The sequence below is a fragment of the Megachile rotundata genome, chromosome 12 (assembly GCF_050947335.1).
Source record: "Megachile rotundata isolate GNS110a chromosome 12, iyMegRotu1, whole genome shotgun sequence".
NCBI classification, from domain to species: Eukaryota; Metazoa; Arthropoda; class Insecta; order Hymenoptera; family Megachilidae; genus Megachile; species Megachile rotundata.
In genome coordinates, this window is record NC_134994.1 from 2,061,459 (window position 1) to 2,083,226 (window position 21,768).

The 21,768-nt window shown below is 28.3% G+C and overlaps 1 protein-coding gene across 11 annotated transcripts in view; it reads right to left on the minus strand.

Moving 5' to 3' along the window:
- The window catches only part of RhoGEF2 (Rho guanine nucleotide exchange factor 2), a 100,316-nt gene that overhangs the window by 34,585 nt on the left and 43,963 nt on the right, over nt 1–21,768 (minus strand). For 7 of the 11 annotated variants that reach the window (XM_076537989.1, XM_076537994.1, XM_012282103.2 and 4 more), the window contains 4 exons: nt 18,473–18,796; nt 5,810–5,945; nt 3,875–3,956; nt 3,635–3,687 (listed from right to left, as the gene is read on the minus strand). In XM_076537989.1, the coding sequence (XP_076394104.1) occupies nt 3,635–3,687; nt 3,875–3,956; nt 5,810–5,945; nt 18,473–18,796 (595 nt within the window). The remainder of the gene's footprint in view (nt 1–3,634; nt 3,688–3,874; nt 3,957–5,809; nt 5,946–18,472; nt 18,797–21,768) is intronic. The other 4 variants (XM_012282111.2, XM_012282110.2, XM_003701892.3 and 1 more) reach the window with 1 other exon arrangement.

Below are 21,768 nucleotides of genomic sequence, written 5' to 3' on the forward strand. Positions count from 1 at the left end.
TACATGATAATTAACTTCATTATCAGTTCAGCTTACGAACTTTTTTTAAAAAATTCAAAATTCATCAAATTCAAATTCATCAATACATAATATAGTAAAATTAATTGATACAGTAGGCAAGTAAAATGTTTACTCCTTTTGGAATATTGATTTAGATCACTTTCGTAGTATATCTTTTGTTGAAAATTCACAATTTATACAGGCTGTTACGTCTAATGCTACTCACGATTTTTCTCCCACTTGCAGTGATCTTACGAAAAAAAGTTTAGAACAATATTTCCAGGGTATGAAGTGCACAATAGATATTAGTAAAACAAACTTTGAAAACAGTTTGTTCTCTTGGCAAAGTCAAGGTCACCTTCGGTTTTTTAAATAGGAACAGAAATTTTTTTTACTCGTAGCATTAGAGGATATCGTGACGAACTCAAAACACATATTACATAATATTTTTATTAACATATTACTCGATTTACAAAAGAGGAAATGTGAAGTGCTTTTGACTTTGGTAATATAACCATTACAGTATTCACTCCGTAAATGTTAAAAAGATCTCTACCGTAAATGTTAAAATTCTATCCCCACTACTGGGGGATCCCCCTCGAAATCAGTCAAGAATGAAATACGATCGGTCGGCGAAACGACGAGGATCGAATATCGGTGAGACACATACTAATGCAAGCAAAGGAAAAGATTGTAACTTTCTTATTTCTTACTATTTTTTCATGAAACTTTTACTGTTGTATTTGGCTAGGTTTCCTGATTAAAATGACACCAAACATGATATAATTACGTTAACAATTGCGTGTGTAACGAGTGATTAAAGTTTTTAACATAAAAGAGGACGGCGAATGGAAAAGAAAGAGAAGCAGAAAGTTGACGCGTTCGGCAAAAATGAAAGACTCGTGCATCTTCTGTCTTTTAAACTCAAAAATCAAAATTCTTTATTTTTAGGGTTTCATCAATGAAGCTTCGATTACCGTATTCGTCTCGTTTTTCTGATTAAAATGGTACCAAACACGGTATAATTAAAATCATAATTACTTGTATAGTAAGCCTTTAGTAGGAATTCGCACCTCTACCGTAAATGTTACATCCCAAACTTTTATGGCTTGTTACATAAGTAATTACGATCGTAATCATATCGTGTTTGGTGTCATTTTAATCAGAAAAACGAGACAAATACGATGGTAAAAGTTCCATTGATGAAAAATCAAAAATAGAGAATTTTAATTTTTAAATTTAAAAGACAGAACACGCACGAGTCTTTCATGTTTGCCGAACGCTCAAAATTTTATCCCTCTGACTTTTGTATCGCTGTCTCTTTCTACGTTCGGCACACTACAAAAAATGTAGGACCTCTACCGTAAATGTTACAATCGAGACCGGCAAAAGTAACATTTACGGAGTGAATACTATATTTGATTCCGAAGAGATTACTGAATGCAAACATGCGACTAAAATGTAAGAAAAATACACTTTATTTAATTACATGTTCAAAATGTATGCTTTAGATTCCGGTCTTCTACTCCACTTTTCCACTTCTGTAAATCGAATAATATATTAATAAAAATATCATGTAATAAGTGTTCCAAATTCCGAAAGCTATGAATAAAAAAAATTTCTGTTCCTATTTAAAAAACCGAAGGTGACCTTGACTTTGCCAAGAGAACAAACTGTTTTCAAAATCTGTTTTACTAATATTTATTGTGCACTTCATACCCTGGAAATATTATTCTAAACTTTTTTTCGTAACGTGGCTGTAAGTGGGAGAGAAATTATGAATGGCGTTACAGGTAACACTTTGTGTATACTGTAGTATTACCATTAGTACTATAGGTTTTATTGTAAATTTAAATGTAAGTGTAATACGGGTTTGATGTGATATTCGTACGTCTATACATCGCAGCGTCTAACGAAATTCTGCCCCGAGCACGCGTGCAGGTTTGGACACATCGATGAAACAAACGACGATCGCTTCGACGAAAAATTCCGTTGAACACGCAAAAACGTTACATACTATTTCACGAAATACGTTACTCTAACTATAATACATTGTATGTTTCCTTACAAACTATGTTACACTCCCTACAGTACTATTATTACTCTAGCGATAATAGTATAATTTTAATAAAATTTATGTAGTACAGTGGTAATTTCTAAACACTAATTTGCAAATGATTAATGTTCAACTAATCTCTAAATAACTTACAGGGTGTCCCTGCTTTTTACTGTCAAATTTTTCCAACATATTCAACACGCAAAAACAAGAAAAAGTTGTTATATTAACACAAGATTTTAAATACGTCTTTAACAAGTTATAACGAACGTATAAGATGACCTCGTATTGTTTTGCTCTTCGATACCATATACAATGTATTCCAATTATGTATGTAAAACTTTACCAGCATATTCTATGAATAAAAATGATACAAAAATATTACATAAACATAGACACTTAAATGTTTTATTGAAAAGTTATGAGGAATATATGAAATGATAATCGGCAGTTTTCTTCTTCAATAATACGTACGAATATTTGCCGACTTTCATATATTTTTTAACAACTTTTAATAATGCATTTTAGATTCTATGCTTACATAAACATTTGTTCTTATTTTTACTTATAATATCTTAGTAAAGTTATACTGTAATTACTACATACTAATACATACTGTATTTGATATTGTGTTAACTTTGCAATAAAATGTTTGAAATCCTGTATGGTACATTTTTTGTTATTCTTGCGAATAGAATATATTAATAAAGTATGACAGTAAAAAAACCGAAACACCCTGTATGTTTTATTAAATATCTACTAATATTTAGTTAACTGAATTATTGATCTAAATTTGTGCTAAATGTAGATAACTTATTTTTTAATTTGTAGTTTGTTTAATTAGCACAAGAAATAAGTGTCGACAAATTCCAGTATAAATTTAAGATGGAGAACCATGTATTTTGTAATCAAATCTTTCTTTTATTCCTCTGAAAATTTCGTATTAAATACTTAAATTTTCACGTAGTGTTTATAAATAAGTCTGAAATAATCTACTTTGCTGATTACTAATAACATTGTTATTCTGCAATTTGTAAATGGAGTCGAGAAAGAGAAGCTATGTCCAATGAACTCGTATTTTCGGACGTTTTTCAACGATAATTTTACTCATCGGTCTGCAATGCATGACTATAGAATCCATATTCGTTTGATCTTCATAATGTTTCTATTTTCGCAATTACACAATTGCGAAATGAAGTGGCAGTGACAGTTTAACGGAGCAGTAGAAATAGTTAGCAACAATTTGTGATTTCGCATCGATAAGAAAATGAATTTTTTGTTAAACAAAATAATGTTAAATAGGAAACAATATATTCCACCAAAAGGTAGGAATAAATGAATAGATATCGATTTTGTACAATTAGACGCGAATAATATGAAATTACAGTTAAAACATGTAAATTTGTTAACTTTAGAAAATTATACAACAATTTTTATTTGAAAAAGAACTAAAATAATTGATTAAATTAACTAATACCAATTTGGAATATCAAAATTTTTAAAATATGAAAATGGATAAATATATTAAAGATTTTAACTATTGTACATCTAAATTTCTAAACGAAAATATTTACTCACTTAGTTTTGGAGAGATTAGGATCACTTGTCTTCCTCTTTTCTCGTAGCTGTCGCTGTAATGAGAATAATTGCGATCATGTTTAAAAACTGCATATTATTCACAATTGTAGATTAATTTATCAGAGTCGAAATTCCTTGAATTATACGAACTTTATTGAATTCAAAATTTTTATACGTTCATTGATTAAAATATTCCATATAAATTTGGACAAATATATCTACGGTACAATGGATTCTTACCTTGTGATGTATCCGCTCCTTGTAACTTTCAGACCTGTTTATGTTTGACGTCTTTGGCTTACTGGAAATATTTTGCTGCACCCTAAGTAATCGTAATTAATAAAGCGTAAATTAATACCTATAACAGAAACCAACTAAACAACTGCAATAAATTAAACAAAGTGTCTTTTTACAAACATATAATAATATATTTATCATTTCTATTGATGCGCTTAACACTTATAAACAATTTTATTGTAATGTTGTAAATAGTTAATTTGCTTCAATTTTGCAAATAGTAAATGTGTTGCAATTTTGTAGACAATGAATGTGTAACAATGTTGAAATACTGAAAGTATGTATTTGTTAAAAAATTACTAATAAATTGCGCTCTTAAGAAATGCTTTAAATTAATTTATTTTTTTTATTACTCTCTACGAATGATATGAATCACACAACTATAAAGTTTTGTAACTACTTGATTTTTTAATAAAATTTGTTTGTCATTTCTGTTTCAGTTTTGTTTTCTATTTTTGTTTAAAATGAGGCGTTAATAACTAAAATCATAAATTTCAAATAAAATAGTGTAAAAAACAAATTAACATTTTCTTCAACTGCGAAAAAGGTTATGCATAAATACTAGTTAAAAGTCTTTTTTTTTATAAGCAAACGTTGTTTGTGGGCTCTATTTATTGTGAAAATAAATGGCCATTCTATCTTAACACCTTACCAATCACTTACAACGAAATTTTACTATTTTGTAATTTAAAGTAATTTGTTTAGTAAATAAAATCTTTAATAACGTATAAAAATCTATATAAGTTTTATTATTACAATTAAACTGTTATTATGTATTCGATTAACGATTTATTAATCGATTCTCTTAATAATAATATCAGAAGGTTCCTCATTAAGCTTCTAGTTAGTAAGGTGTTTAATTAGTTCATGTTTCCATGAAGAAATATTGAAGTGAAGTGATTTGTAAATAAAATTGTACAATATCTAATAAGCGGACCTTCGACACACCAATTTCATTCAAACTTTACACACTCATAAGCAACATCAAACAAATTTGGTGCACATAGTAAGAAATCATGAATGTAGTCTATTGAAAAACAGACTCATTAATCAAATGATTGTAAGTTCAAAATTTACAGAAATCTGTTTTTTCACCATTTTATTCTTTTTAATTTCGTACTACAATTAATTAAAACAAAATTTGAAACTCTAACATAGTATTCAATGACAACAGTGGTTTATTTATTTAAATTTACTATTAAGTAAGTGAAAATTGAATTTTATTCCGTTGTTTTTAAAGAAATATGAAAAAAGTATACATTTAAAAGCTAACGAGTATTAAATATTTCAGTAGAGTATGAAATAGTTCCAGTAAAAAATTAAGGAGGATAAAAGAAGAACTTACATAACTTCCGGAAATCTCGAATTCGCGAACATTTATTTAACAGTATATGGGAAAGTTTTACTCGCCCAGTCATAACATATTTCATTAAATACTTTACAGCATACGGAAAAAGAAATTCTAACTGTCGTTAGAATAATTAATTAGGCTTGTTGGAAACAAAATTACTATTCATTATAATTTTATTCTAGTTTAATATGATGGACAAAATGTTGGAAAACACAACTTTTCTATCGTTCTAAAATACATCTATGATTTCACAGTATTCGAAAAAAATTAACTTCTTCCTTATTTTGAAAAGTTCCATGCTATGATTTCATAAAATTATTATTTTTTATGTCCTTAATAACTGTGCGAAGTTTGAATGAAATTAGTATTTTGAAAGTCGCGAAATGTTCTTGTAAGTAAAGCAAAGCGCTTAAGATATCAATAAAATAATGTGTAGATATGATAATAATAGTATACTACGGAAACAACGAAGCAATTGAAGGAAAAAATATTGTTTTTAGCTAGAAAAAGAAATTAGAAACACATACATTTCAGAAATATCTTCCCGCGAGGAAGGATTGTCCATATTATCGGCGTGATCGGAGACTCCGCTGTAAGCGGAAATGCGTCCTCTTTCGCTGCTACTACGCGCGTTTCCGGCTACGCCGCCCCCACGATGCTCTCCTGAAAATACGGAACAAACGAACACATTCATTAATTGTTCCAATACATACATTCTTTTAATACAAAGTCGACTATTAACGTACAGTCTGAGAGATAACTGTGTCACTTAGAATAATAGTGGTGTATCTCTAATTTTATTCCAACTAATCCTTGTGGCGTATAATGCATAATTTCGTTGAAAACTAAATGAATACATGATAAGACACAAATTAATGCATATATTAATTCTTTTTCTCGATAAAAATCACAGATTTCAAAAAAAAACACCATAATTAATTTTGTAACATAATATAAATTATTTGAAAAACGGTCATTTAACCGCTTTGGCAGTTTTAATGGTAATATTAGGTTACACTTTACTTTATATTATTGCTGTTGATGACAGGAACGTGAAATATTTCATTTTAGTTGATAATTATCGACATTTTTTAGTTTGTCGCGATTTGGTGTTATATATTTAATAGTTTGAGTTATGAGGACGTTTGTAAAGAATGCAAGAGGGTAACGAGTGGAAATGTGAGGCATCAAAATTGTTAATTATTAATTGTTTATAATTTATTGTTATGTTATGGACTGGTAGGTGATCTCTTTGCAGCGCGGGGGCGCTTTATGTGTCCCTGTGGTCGACAAGCCATGGCTAGGGGGGGCGTTCTACGTCCCTCTGAGGCCTCCATGAAGCCCCGTGAGGGATGATGCTTTGCATCTCCTGTTGTGAGGGTCGACGGACGGAAATTACTTCGGTAATTTTCCGAGACGTACAGGCTAACCTAAGAGCAAAGCCACCAGGATTTCGAATCGTTCTCGGATCGATATCGTCCGTAGTGGGGGTAGGACCACGTGACTCAGCGGGGTCCGTGCCGCTACGGATCGAGTCGCGCTTATCATTCGTTCGCTCGATAGACGCCTCGCAATTCGATCGTACTTACGCCCTTGCCTCGCTTCATTGAAATTATTGTTAAAATCATTTTCCAAAATTAATTTCTTTGTTAATTAGTTTATTGTGATTTCACGTTCCTTATTTTTGTCAATTATTATTCATTTTCCAAATTAACTCGTATTATTTAACATATATTATTCGAAATCGTTTATTATTGTTCGTATATTTAGTATATTATTGTACATATTATTCCTGTTGTTATTCTGTTTCAAATTGTATACTTTGTGTTTGTGAATAAATATGTTTAATTAATCCCCATTCGATTTGTGTTTCTGTTATTTCCCTTACGTTTTCAACAATTGCAATCAGTAAGATGTTTATATTCAATTTTGTGAGAAATAAATATACAATTGTTCATGTTTTTATAGCATTTTGATCAATTGTTTTGATCTTTTTCATATTTTCTTTTTATAAACTGTATACGTTCTGTTTTGGAATGTTTTTAAAAATAACCTTTAGTTTTTTATTTGCTATTCAGATCAAGTGCAATCTTTTGAAAAGTATGAAGCGCATTATCTTATAAATTAATTCGTCTAGTTTCTCAGAGAAAGTAGAGTTGAGTGATCCAATTGAAAATAAGAAATTTTGTAATTAATACTCAATCTAGTGACATACATATAATGGACTTATTTTAAAATTAAAAATGAAGTTGGAAAATAAATAAATAAATTACAAATTAATATACACATTAATTCTTTATTTCAATATTAATTTCAAGAAAACCCTTTTAACAAATTTTTGATAAGTTTCAAATTCTTTTGCGGTAATTTGAAATAAAAAAGTATCAATATGACGATGAAATATCTCCGCAAACACTACATTTACCATATTAAAATTATACTAAATATTTACCAATAATTCTTATAATAATAATGTAGCTTCCTTGATTTCAAAAAGGAAGTGATTTACTTTTTTAATTCTATTATTTTGTTTATTGCGAGTTTTTTAAAATAGCATCCTGGTACATTAATAGTATGAAATTTGATTTTAGTGAAAAATTGGTATATAATTGAAACAATAAAATAGTTATAATTATAATAATATAATTAATTATATTATATTTCATAGTATAAAATCGTTATCATTGAATTATTAGTTTATATCTTACTAGCTGATCCGACAGACATTGTTCTATCCAAATTTTAATAAACTCCTTTGTCATCATTTTATGAATTAGTGAAATGCTATTTGAAATGTATGAAGAAATTAAAAATGAAACAAAAAAAAACGTATTTCTGAGTAATCATTGTATCTATTAACAATTGTGGCCATGGATATACAATTCGTGACGGAGTATGTTCAGAAGTAGGCCAATGGGAAATTTTACATTTCGATTTCGATTATCAATATTCGATGATAGATGTTAAAGCAAATATTAAAAATAAAGAAATGCTTTGTTTATATTAGTTCACTATGACATCACCACTTAGTATATTGTATTGGTTTATGATAAACCTTATTCCGACTATTATGAACAATTTTTTTTGAATCAGCCAAATCACGCCGACTATTCTGAAGTGAGACGCTTACCAACAAACAGCATTTATTTTTTATTTCTGTAAATAGAAGATATACAGTTACTTACAAAATTAAGCGTACAGTTACGTTAGCAATAAAAATTGACGGAAAAATCAATGCAAACACATATATTTCACAGTAAATATATTTCACAGTAAATACTACACTAGTACAGTGAAGTCCCGATCAATCACTTCTAAGTCACGATAATTATATTACTGTTAAACTTGTGGTTTCTTTCATTTTGTTCTGAATAATCCAGTCGTGAATTATATGTTCTCATGTTTATAGTCTTCAATAAGTCCAATAAAAGACAATAGATTAAGATTCCATTACATTTTTAGTACAAAATGGCTAGATAGTAATTACAGCAAACAGTAAATAATTTTAAAGAATATAATATTTAAAATCATGTCATAAAAGTATGGAAAGTATATAAAGATGGAAAATAGTTTTAACGCTCTTTGATACTTTTAACATAAAATGACTAATTCTTGTTTGAAACGAATAATAAATCAACTAATTAGCAGTTTAGTATCAGTAAATATTTAATTTCCAATGTCACATAAAATTGTTCAATTCGTTGCGTTATGGAAGATCTGCAGTTTCCGAGCTATGCAATCTTTTTTTAATTGATACATTATGTATGAAAATACGTATGAGATATTACAGCTTAAAAATTTAACAACTTCAAGATTCTCAAATCAACATATTATTTTAATTTCCGAATCCCTAAATTTTTAAATTTCCAAATTTTCTAATTTTCAGATTTATATACTGTCTAAATTTTCAGTTTTTCAAATTTCTAAAATCTTTAATCTTCAAATACTCAAATGTCTAAAAATCCTAAATTTTCAAATAACCAAATTTTTAAATGATCCAAATTTCCTAATTTATAAATTTCAAATTCTCAAAATTCAGTAATTTCTAAACGTTTTAATTCCCAAATTCTCCAATACTGAAATCATCCAAATCCCCGTGTTTAAAAATACAAAAATTCCCAAATTTTCAAATTACTCAAATTTTAAAATTTTCAAACTAATTATTCTTCAAGTTTTTAAATTTTAAAATTATCTAAATTCTTTAATTTTTCAATTGTCAAATATTCGGGTCTCCTCAAATTCTCAAATTCCGAAATGTTTAAATGATCCAAATTCTAGAAACATAATGCAATCCAGAAACTGTGGCTTTTTTATGACAAAATAAACAAAAACTCAACCTAATATTTCAACTCGTAAGCAATCAGAAGTTCTATTAAATAAAAATTCTAAATAAATTGGTTCATATGTACATTCTTTGATACAATGGGGAACAATTAGTTTGTATTAATTATTACTGATAATAAAAAATAACAGAAAACATAATAAGGAATATTGATTATACTTTTAAGATTATATTCTGTTATTTTTTAGGTTGTTAAATCATGTCAGATTTTCAATATTTCGAAATCGATTACCTGGAATACAATTCGACGCGTATTACATTATGTATAACAGAATTTTATGTATGTATGTAAAAAAAAACTCAACATAATTTGGGTTCATCCATTTTTCAATAAAGTAGGAACGTAATTAAAGACACTCTCTTCAATTTAGAACTGAATGCAATTTTTATTGTATGCTTTTTCATCTACCATTTTGTGGAAAAATTAAAAGGATCTAGCAGAAAAAATCATAATACGTGAACATATGGAGCTTTGGCGTTAGTTAAATTATTTCGATTCGCATCGATGCACCTCAAAAAGCCATTGCAGATATGTTCTAAGTGAGATTATTGATTTTCGATACTATAACCCTGTACGTTTATTTTTCTTCAATAAACGAGACACTTTTTTTCAGTGTACTGTATTTCACAAGATTGCTGAAAGATTTGAAACAGTTGTGGATTAATAACTTCTACTCCTATGAACTAACTAAAAAGAACCTTGATTATTGGAATATTAATTTATTTAAGATGAAGAAAAGCTATGAAAAAAAAACGAAATAAATAAAACCAGATAATAACATAGGGACGATAATAGGCCTTTATATTTCAAATTAATAATAATGAAAAACTACAAGTATCTCCGAATAACTTCGAATACGGTTTTCAAACCGTATATTTGGTCGAATATTTGGTTACGATTTAATTACCGGGTATATAATTTGAAATACTGCTATTTTAATTTCTCTTCACTTTATAGCATTAAAAAAACAAATGTAAATAATATATAAAATTTGTTCTATTACGAGACAAAAATTACTCGTGTAGAAATATGTTAAATAGGTATCAATCCTGAATTTTACAATTATTTTGTAATAATTATACGTGTAATTTTTATAGTCGTAGTCAGTAAATTTACAATGTACCAACATTTTATACAGTAAATACTGTATTTACTCTTCTCCTTTTTTAATTAAGTGTTACCCTAAAAACAAAGGCATCAGTGCGTTTTATACTATATCCAATTATATTAATCTTCGATGCTCCAAATTAACAACGCATTAAAATCTATAATTTCATGTTACATTTTGTATTTTTGAAATGTTTGCAAAATTGACAGAAAACAATAGAATTAATATGCAAATGAGTAGATTAAATGATTCGTTTTAAACTTACGACGTATTTTAACCGAGATTGTAATGACTGAGAGCTTAAAAAAATTCTATAAATCGACATTTTATTTCCTCGATTCAGTAAAAAATATCATCATCACGATCCATCCATAAATGACATTGATTAACAGGTTATTCATCCGTTTTATATGCGGTATTACATATTAGACAACACCCGCAAGGTTTTACATATTTTTTTATTTCAAATTATCAAAGTATTTCAAACATGCTGCACTTTCTCGATAAAATTTAGTATCAAGAACGTATTAATACGTTACAGATGATAAAAAATTATGAATTCCAAAGATGTGTCTAGGATAAATGTCCTAGTGCTAATAATAACAGTTCTGCTTATTGTGAACATAATACTTAATATTTATAATAATAACAATTAACGTCTAGCATATGCCATAAATACTGTTGCATTACTGTGCCATATGATGATTTCAAGATTTTAATTTTTTTTCACAAATGTGGATTCTTATTATTTTATCTAAAGGTAGAAAATTTACTCTGTCGAATAAAAATGTTTCGTTATTATATTGCATGATATAAATATAAAAAAAGCTGCAATTTTCTTAACTACTTTGTTAATTATTTGACCACTTAGTGTCTTATTTACCTTAATTGTCTTAAGAAATTATGGCTAATGGATATTATATCGCATTTCTATCTTTATGGTAATAAAATTGTAACGAATATTTCCATCGAACTCGTCCAGTTTAATGCGTGCCAGCATGAAATTAACACAGGCTACGCTACAATTTCTGGCATTCTTCCAAATATCTTGGTTGAGGTCTTATACGGAGGCTTATCAGGTAAGGAATGCGACTCAAGATAAAAACAGACCGTCAGAACGTGTGCGGATAGGGTGGTTACATTAATCCGTAGTTAGACAAACATACAAATCAAAATCGATTCATTACGTCAATGATCATAGCTCGATCAACAGAACGTACCGACGAGACTTATAGTTAGATACAGATAAAAGATCAATACTTAAATTAAAATATTCAATAACATTGGAAACTACTACTTCTCTACTCGTTCTAAAAACGTACAAATAATAATTGTACAAACTTGGAATACATTTCAACTAAATAATTTCACGTTAATAATAATGTCGTAACAATTTGATCTTTTTCAAATTTACAGTTGATTAATTACGGATAGTTATGAAACATTGAAACTTTGCAATTCTGAGACTTCCGAACTTAGGATTTTGAGCTTAGAATTTGAAATTTTTTAATTTTAAAATCGTGGAGTTATGAAATCTCTGAATCATGCAACTTTAAGGTTTTAAAATATTGCAATTTTTAAATTCTAGAAATTGGGGATTTTCCCCACCGAAATCTTTTAATTTTCAAAGTTGATTAATTCGATCTTTTGGATTTTGAGATTGCGAAATTTTTTAATTTCAAAACTTTGAAACTAGAATTTTTTATTATTGATGATCAACTTTTTAGTTTAACGATCTGAAATTTCTATATTTTCAAATCCTTAAAGTCAAATCTTTTTGTTCCTAAATTTTTGTAATTTCCTTTCGAACTTCGAAATTTTTTAATTAGAACGCATCCCACGAATTGGTATCTTAAACGACAAAATTTGCCCATCACTGTTCAACGAAACATTACTTTCTGTTAATAAAAGTATAAATAAATTCGATAATCATTTATTAATGCAAACAGCAATGCAATAATTAATAAATTGGTCTTCAGAATTACTCGGAAAAAAGCAACAAAATTTTCATGCGTTCCTTCAGGGAAAAATTAATCATCGTGCGATAAAATAGGTAGTTTGTTTTGCAGTAGTTATGGGGGTTAGAAGGTTATCCAATTACTATCGAATAAATGAAAGTGTTTCGAATGCTTTTCTGTTCCGTAATCTTGCGCAATAAACTGACAGTTCACTTTGGACTCTCTGAAAATGCATGAGAACTATGCGAGATTAGACAAAACAAGTTTTGTTTAGATTAAACAAAATGGTGGAAGGTTTCAGTGAACGTTAAACCTGCCGGCAGCATTTTTTTATCTCAAAAAGTTGAAATGACTGAATAAATATTCAATGAAAGCTCGTACCACCTAAAAATACTTTGATGAAAAAGTTTGGTGCTCTTGAACCCCGTAAGCAGACAGATAGTTATAGATCGATGGGGGTAGGTATGCTGAGGGGATGCACGAAGGAAAAGCTTGAGTCTCGAGTATTTTTAGATTAAGGCAATGTAGGCGCGTGTCGCAGATGCCGGAAACCGTTTTGTGGGCCCCTCCTTTCCATTTTCTTCTTCGTTGTTGTTGCCGTTTGCACTCGTGCCGTGCACGATCTATCTTATTTTCCTTCCTCTCGTACCAACACATGCTGGGCATACATATATGTATAGTTTCAGCATCAATACCCACCGTTTGTCGAATGAAATTGATAAACGGCAAATTAACCATCAAATTTCGAACATATAACGATAATAGAACACATCATACTGAGTTCCAAAATTTTTGTCGAACATATTGAGACATTTGGAACGACACGATGTGCATTTGTTTATTTGTCTGTTTGTTTGTCTGTGCTACACTACAAGCCGCTTGAGTTTTTTGACTTGATGTTACTAGGGTAGACTCGTGAGATGTTCTAAATTTGATATATAGATTTTGGTGACATTCAGGGCAAAAAGTATTCAACTATCGTCGTCGATGTTCGTTGTAATCAAATCAACAATAATTATGTTTGGTATCGTTTGCAACTTATAAATTTACAATAGGTACTCTAAATTTAAAATACGCAATTGAATTCGCGTGAAGCACTTGATATATAAATCCACTAGTTATATATACAGCGCCCGAGTTTCCCATTGTCAAACTTTATCGACATATTCTATATACAAAATAAGAAAAAAATGTTATGTTAACATAGGGTTTTAAAGGTTTTATTAAAAATAGGACATTACAACAGACTACCGTGTTCGATTCCGCAAATAGGTTGCTCCAGTTTTGTCGGTAAAACATTACCATATTATGGAAAATGTGATAAGAAAATACTATATAAACTTAAGTCCTCTAATATTTTATTGAAAAGTCATGGTGAATGTGTAAAATGAAAATAGGCAATTTTCGTATTCGATATTGTAGAATAAATTATTGATTTTTGTACTGTTCATATACCTTTCTATAAATAATTTTATATTATGATATTCTATGATAATAATTTCTGTATTCTATAATATGATGGCATAGTTTTACGGACATTGAACAAGGCAGATCCATCTCGTGTCGTATTTTCGTTATAATTTTTCAGTAAACTGTTTCAAATTCTATGTTAATATAACACCATTTTCTTATTTTCACTCATAGAACATGTTGATAAAATTTCAGGGTAAAAAACTGAGGCACTCTATATGTTATGAAGGTCAATGAACCAAGTTTAACGAGGAATGCTTCCGAGTTGGATCTCACGAATTTCAACGAAATAATAGTCTTACGGGTGAAATTAACGTATCCGTAGTTCTAATCTCAGATGACTAATTTTTTACGGAAAAAATGCATTTAAAGTTTGAAAAATCATATTGTGATGTTGTATAAGTACTAGAATTAATTATTCGGTGAATGGAGCATAATGTTAAACGTATTGGACTTTAAATTGATCCATCCAGGTTTTGACTCTTTACATTATTTTGATTATTTGCATTATTTTATACGCATTTTATTATATAATAAATGTAATAATTTTTATTCACTTTGAATTTAACCATTTAAAGATTTTTTAAATGTTCCTGTTCTCAAATTTCTGAATTTCCGAATTCCCAAATTCCCAAATTTTCCAATTTTCAAATTATCCAAATTCTTAAATTTCTGAATACTCAAATTTTCAAAGTCTCAAATTCCAAATTTTCAAATCATTCGATTTTTCTAACACAACAGCGCATTCTTCATGACAAGAAGTGATTGAAAAATCATTTATCGGTTCGATATATAAACGACCAGAGATATTACATTTATAATGAATTATTCCACCATATAAGCAAAACTTGGATATATTTAATTTTTTAACAATTTTAAATAAATTGATTACTAGATTGTTTAATACAATGATAAATAATTAGTTCATATTAAGAACATGATAAGAGAATAATACAAAAAATATAATAATATTGATAATGAGATAATCTGCATCTACTACTCTTCGATACCTGTTATAAATGCATTATTTTTTATTCCCGTTTTATTTATTATTAATCCAACAGTTTACTTTAGTATACATAAATATACATTTTTCATGAAATTACTTTATTAAAAATAAATAAAAAATAATATATTTATAGCAAAATACGCATAAAACCATGATTTTGTAAATAATGATGTAAATCAGGCTAGGTATTATAAGGTCCTGATAATTAATTACTTGTAATAATATATAAGTATGTAGATTGACAAAGTTAACTTGATAATGTATAAAATAAGGTATAATACAATATATACCTTGCTTAAAGAAAATACATTTTAATGACTTATGATTAATGACAAATTTTGACTGTACAAAACATTAACTGAATTTTCATTACGCTTTTACACATCATTTGAACGCAAGATATATTTTTTGTTTAATTTTGTTTTATAACGGAACTCTAGCCTGACTTAACATATCCCAAACTGAATGATTTTGTAATTTATCATATTCTTTTTATGCAAAAATTAATCCTTTTTGTGTTAATTAGAAACAGAATGGTAACAGGTTTGGTCAAGTCATTTTTTTTAAAGAATAACTTAACTATACCCATTAATACTATATTTTGAATATATTCTTTTTAAATGTAATCTGACGCGGCCTGCTAATTCCACTTACTAATTAATTCGGCTTAAGTCAAGTTAGGTTAGATAGTGTTTACAAATATACAACCTAATCTAACTCAATCTAAATCGAATCGGTTTGCAGTTTACGGAGTTTCGTTTTATAAAGAAAGTTAATTCACTCTGAATTAATCAAAGATAGAATACTTTTAGATTTGTTTACGTTGTTTAAAAAATATATCCCAAAATGTAAAAACATTACAATCATAAAATCTTAATTAACATTCCGGTTGAAATGATAAAAAAAAGTGATATTTTATTTAAAAAATAAAAATATAATAAAACTGTTGATTATAAAAAATTGTAATCAAAATTATTTAAAAATTACAAGCAGATCAAAACTAAGAGTTATTTCTATAAAAAAACTGAAACTACAAAAATACTCCTACAATGTTCGACGTGTTAATTTTAAAATTAACACTAGAGATGTAGGTATTATTTTTCAAGAAGAAGACATGATGAAAACCACATAAGTAGACGTAGAGGCTCACAATTCATCTACACGAGTACGTACCTACAATTTCCAGTACATTCTGATCTAATTTTGTCTAGACACGTCGTATTTGTATAGTCGCAAGGTTCTGTTTATGAGATACAGTAGACATTCGTTATATTAGCATCTAGCGTGTTGTAAGAGCTGGAAATTTTTAAAACTGATAATTTATTACCAATAAGTTTTCTCTTTAATGATACTGAAATGGTTTCTTTGGATTCCTACAATACTAGAGGTTCATTAGTGAAAGTCCACATAAAGGTGGCAATATAACAAGAATCTGTTGTACGTGTAAATGGTAAGAAATTTGAATGAAACGCGTGGTTTACAAAACAATTTGAAATTGTAGGCAGGTGAAACTCGTTTGTGATAACACTTAAATGGCAAATCATTCTGCAAAGTTCAAATCTCAATAAACTAATTAGAAAATTATTATTAATCTTTATCGTTGAATAGCTGTGATTGTGTCAATCGCATCCTACTAAAATCACTGTAGATCACAATAAGCGACAATGGAAAATTCTTGACAAGGCTACAGCAAGTAACAATATTACATACCAAATAATACAGTTAGACTGAAAATATCTTAATAGAGAAAGTGATGATATCTGCTTGTAAATTACCCTCCACCCCTCCCCAACATACAAATTTCATATATCCAAGAAAATTAACCAACATGGAAATTCCAGAAGCACGTGTGAGTCACAAGCTAATTTTCAATGGATTGCTATAAACATTAATTGCAAAGTAATAAGGGAATGTTGAGGATATCTAAAGTTAGAAATTTCGGCATCTTTGAACGTTCTTAGGAATGTTGTAACGTTTAAACTTCTGTAGCTCGAAATTTTATAATTTTTATAATTTTAAACTTTGGAAGGTTAAAAATGGCATAGTGAAACTGCCAAATTATGGAACTTTTTCATTTAAAAATTTTTTTATTTTGGAATACTTGTACTATGAGAGTTTGAAACTGGAATTTTTTAATCTCGGAGTTTGGAATTTTAAAATTTCGGAAGTGCTGAAGTTCAGGATATAAATATTTTTAAATTTGGGGACTAACATTTTTTAGTTTTAGAACTTTCAATTTTCGAATTTTAATATTTTCGGATTGCTAAATGTAAGAGATTTTAGAGTTTTAAATTTTAAAACGTTGAGATTTTATAATTGTAGCACAATGAGATTTTTTAATTTTAAGTCTATCGGATTTAATACTTTAGAATTTCAGGCTTTAAGATTTTAATATAATAGGACCATGAAACTTAAAAATTTTGAGACCATAAATTTAGGAATTAAAAATTTTAGAATTTCATAATTTTAAATATGTCACGAGTAAATGAATCCCGAAAACTAACTATTTTCAAAAGTGAATAAAGTTAAGGTAAATAATTATCAATTCATTATTATTAATTTATTATTAATTTATTCTACTGTATTCAATAAATTCGTATTTTTAACCTTTTATCAGTTCGAAGCTTTAATGAAAATTTTGATTTCTCGATTACAACTTGTACAACTATTAACCATTTTATAAATTCCGTGGTTTAAATTAAACCCGACTCTTATGAATAAAGCAGACAAAAATATTTTTCAGTTACACGATTATGTAAATCTTAAAAAATATTCCATCTGCCTCTGTCTGTTGTTAAATAGCAATCTGTACAAGTACTGAGTCAATGTCAATTACTTTTTTTCGTCGATTTTTTTAGAAATATTTTAAACCAAGTTGTAAGATTCTCAAAACAATCTTGTGGCTATGGAAAGATTCAGGTATCTTTGTTTAAACTAGCCGTTATCGTATGAACGTTATCAAACGTTGAACTTAAAAAATTCAAGAATTTAAAAACTTAAAATATTTAAGTTAGTTTCTAAAATATTCTGTATAACTTAATCGTTAAATTTCTTAGTTATTCTGAAGATAATAATTTAGAAACAATTATTTTTCTTTAGAACTCAATTTCAAGTTCTTATGTGGGAACAAAGTCGCAGATATACATAGTTATACTATTTTTTGTATATTTTATATTTATATAGTATTTCTATTTCAACAATTATATAATTATCATGTTCTTCAATAGATTTTTTTAAATCAACAAATATGAATATCGTGTACTTCACGCACCAATTGAAAGAAAATTGAATTGAAAACAAACCTGTCCGTTTCTCTGCACCACTAATTTCTTTCGTGACGCTGCTGTCGAGCTTGCTCGAAGAATCGGTTTCATCACAGAATGCACTGTCGTTCAAAGTCTCACAACACGTAGATACATTTAGGCGATCCAGACCGACGATTAAAGCTGTTTCTATGATCTCGTTCGGTTCTCGTGTTCTTCTCACAGCAGCAAATGTCTCCCAAACTTTGCCGGCGAGTGAGCCTTTACACATGTGGGGCACCGCGGATCTTTGCTTGATCGTTTTCAGCTTCGTTTTCTTTGCGACTTTGTCTTTGCTTACTTTCTCAAGCACCACGGTCGTACCTACAGTCACCGAAATTTCCATAGTTCCACTATAAATTTTACGTATTCCTTATCATTATGCGTTTGCGTTTCTAATTGTTACCGACTGGGATACGGAGATGTTGAATTTCTATTTCTATTTCACTTCTTTTTCTTTATTGCTATCTCCGATGCCAATTTTGTTTATATTGCTATCTTTAATACCAATTTAGTTTTCATTGGTATCTGATACGAATTTATTTTTATTATCATTGCAATACTTGATTTTATATTGCAAATTCGAACGAAATTACTATAGTTCCAGTCAATTTCTTTTTCTCATGTGTAAATACCGATAAATATAGAAAATATATTAATTTTATTTTATTTCCATAGTTTTATTTTTAAATTAATTTAGTTTATTTTTAATTTTTTAAATAAGGGAAAGAAGATGAAATAACTGCTTATGGTAAAGGAACTTCTAACAGAAAAATAGCTTTAAATATGTATAAAAATGTCACATCACGTGATTAATAAATTAATTTATTGCATTAAGAATAAAATCTTCTTAAGATCAAAAAGATCATTCCAAGAGCGGAAATAAGACATTGATTTGAAGAAATACACCGTTAATTTTTCGAGTTGCAACAAATAACAATGTAACAACAGGTCAAATGTAAGATAATTAAAATCTGCCTGTTATGAAAAGGCACATACAACAAATTTTACAAATTATTGTATGAAAAGTCTCAAAATCATTTGACCATTAAGAAACAAGAATTCTAAAAAATCACGCAAAAAATCGCATGATTTTCAAACGAAATAAGTTTAATTTAAACGAGTCAGATGATATTAAATTCTATTAGCACCTTTCAGTCTGTATTCTATGCACACTAGGTTTACAAAATCCGTAAAAATGAAGGATCTTAGGTTTCTTATTTTCAATTATGAAAATTACTAAGAAGCTTTTAGTAAAATTGTCGTCGAAATAGAGAATTATTGTATAAGCTGAGTTGGTATTATTCATTATTTAGTCACTTTTATAGTTTAGTTTCAATTTAAATATAAGTGGTCGTTAAGCGTTTATAAGTCTAAAATTAAATTAAAAATCAAAATCTCTCTATGAGTTGAAATTCTGGCGATAGAAGCGCAATAATTTCAGCCGCATTTAACTATACAGTGAAGACACCAATACGATGGATATTATCGAAAATTAATTTCGAAAGGTATGTAGAAATATTTCAATAGTCGTCCATAGCTCAGAAACAAGATTCACAAAAGAATAATTCCAAACTAAAAATATCCAGTTAAAGCATTATCCTGCCTGATCCCTTGACCTAAACCCAATTGAAAACCTTTCAGGAATTCTAGCTCGTAATGTATACTCACATGCAAAACGATATGCTTCAGTTCTGAAGCTTAGGAACAGTATAGATCAAGCTTGGTGTAATGTGGACATATCAATCCTACAATTAAAAGTATGAACAATAAAATTTTTGAAGTAAATCATGAAAGTGGTAAAAATGCACGTTATCAACGCGTAAAGACGGAGAAAAAAATTTAGCTGTATGTTCTAAATGAAGAATTATATTAAGCGGAACTATAGATTTCGCATATCGCTTTTTAAAATTACATATTTTTCAAAATAATTTTTTAAATAAACACACGTTTTACGTTAAAGACAATTAGACGTCTTGGTAATCTACTTTATATTGCGATATCACTTTTTACAAATTATATGAAATGTCAAATAAATACTACATGAAACTATAGAAATTTCGCTGACTGTAGTACGATCGATAACAACCTTTTATGTTTTCACGCTCAATATCCCATGATTATCATTTTGAAATTCGAAGAATCTCCGCTCGTCAGGAGTTAATAATTGGTACAATTAATTTGCTCACAATTACATTGACATTTTCGCAGATTCTTGTGCGTTTATATAAAAACTTGATTCAAGTTGATAATTGCAGGGTAAAAATAAGAGGCTATAAACACACATGACACAGTGATAGCGTGTCTATATCATAATTTTTCGGTATCCGTCATTTTGAAAAAAGTCTACTGAATCATAGGAAACTTTTTTTGTAAAAATGCATTATCTATTAATTGCATTATTAACTATTTCATATAATAGTACCATATAATTATATTCTTCATATCAACCACAATGAAAATCAGTGTCACAAACCTACATATTTCTAAATTTCGATACCTCCAACTGTTTATATTTCCCAAATTTCTACATTATCAAAATTTTATGTTTTAAAATTTTATACATGCAAATCTCTACGTTCTCAATTGTTTATATTCCCAGATTTCTATGTTTCCCAAATCTCTATATTCCTACACGTCTGTATTACTCAATTTGTGTATTCCAAATTGTATCTCCAAATTTCAGTATCTGTGAAACTATTGTATTTCTCAATATCTATTGTTTCTGAATTTCTATATTCCCAAATGTTTATATTTTCCAACTTCTCTGTTCTCAAATTTCTACATTTCCAAATCTCTGTATGTCCAAAATACTAAGTTTTTAGTATTTCTGAGACATATATTAAATTTGCAGTTTCCCAACATGTGTTAGCAAGCAATTTCTATTATTACTTTCCTGCTTAATTTTTTTTTACTTATTAACGTAAAATCCTACTATTATTTTTTATACCTTGCATATACTTGTTTTGTTTTTATTTGCTTAAATGCCAAAGGTTTGTTATTTTCAGCATCTTATATCTGATAACAAAATATAACGTAAAATTTTCAAACTTTTAAGTTACTCAGTATAGCGAATTTCCGCCACTTCTCGAAAAATAAAATTTTTCTTGTTAATTCACAAGTCTTTAAAATATTAAAATAAAAATATTATAAAAATATATGAATAGAATGAATAAATAATAAATAACACTTAAATAACACTTTGATACACTGTTTTTTCACTAAATTTTGCGCTATTATTTATTTTCATTATTCAATTGTTTGAATACTGAGAAAGAGAAACCTAACAATGCAAT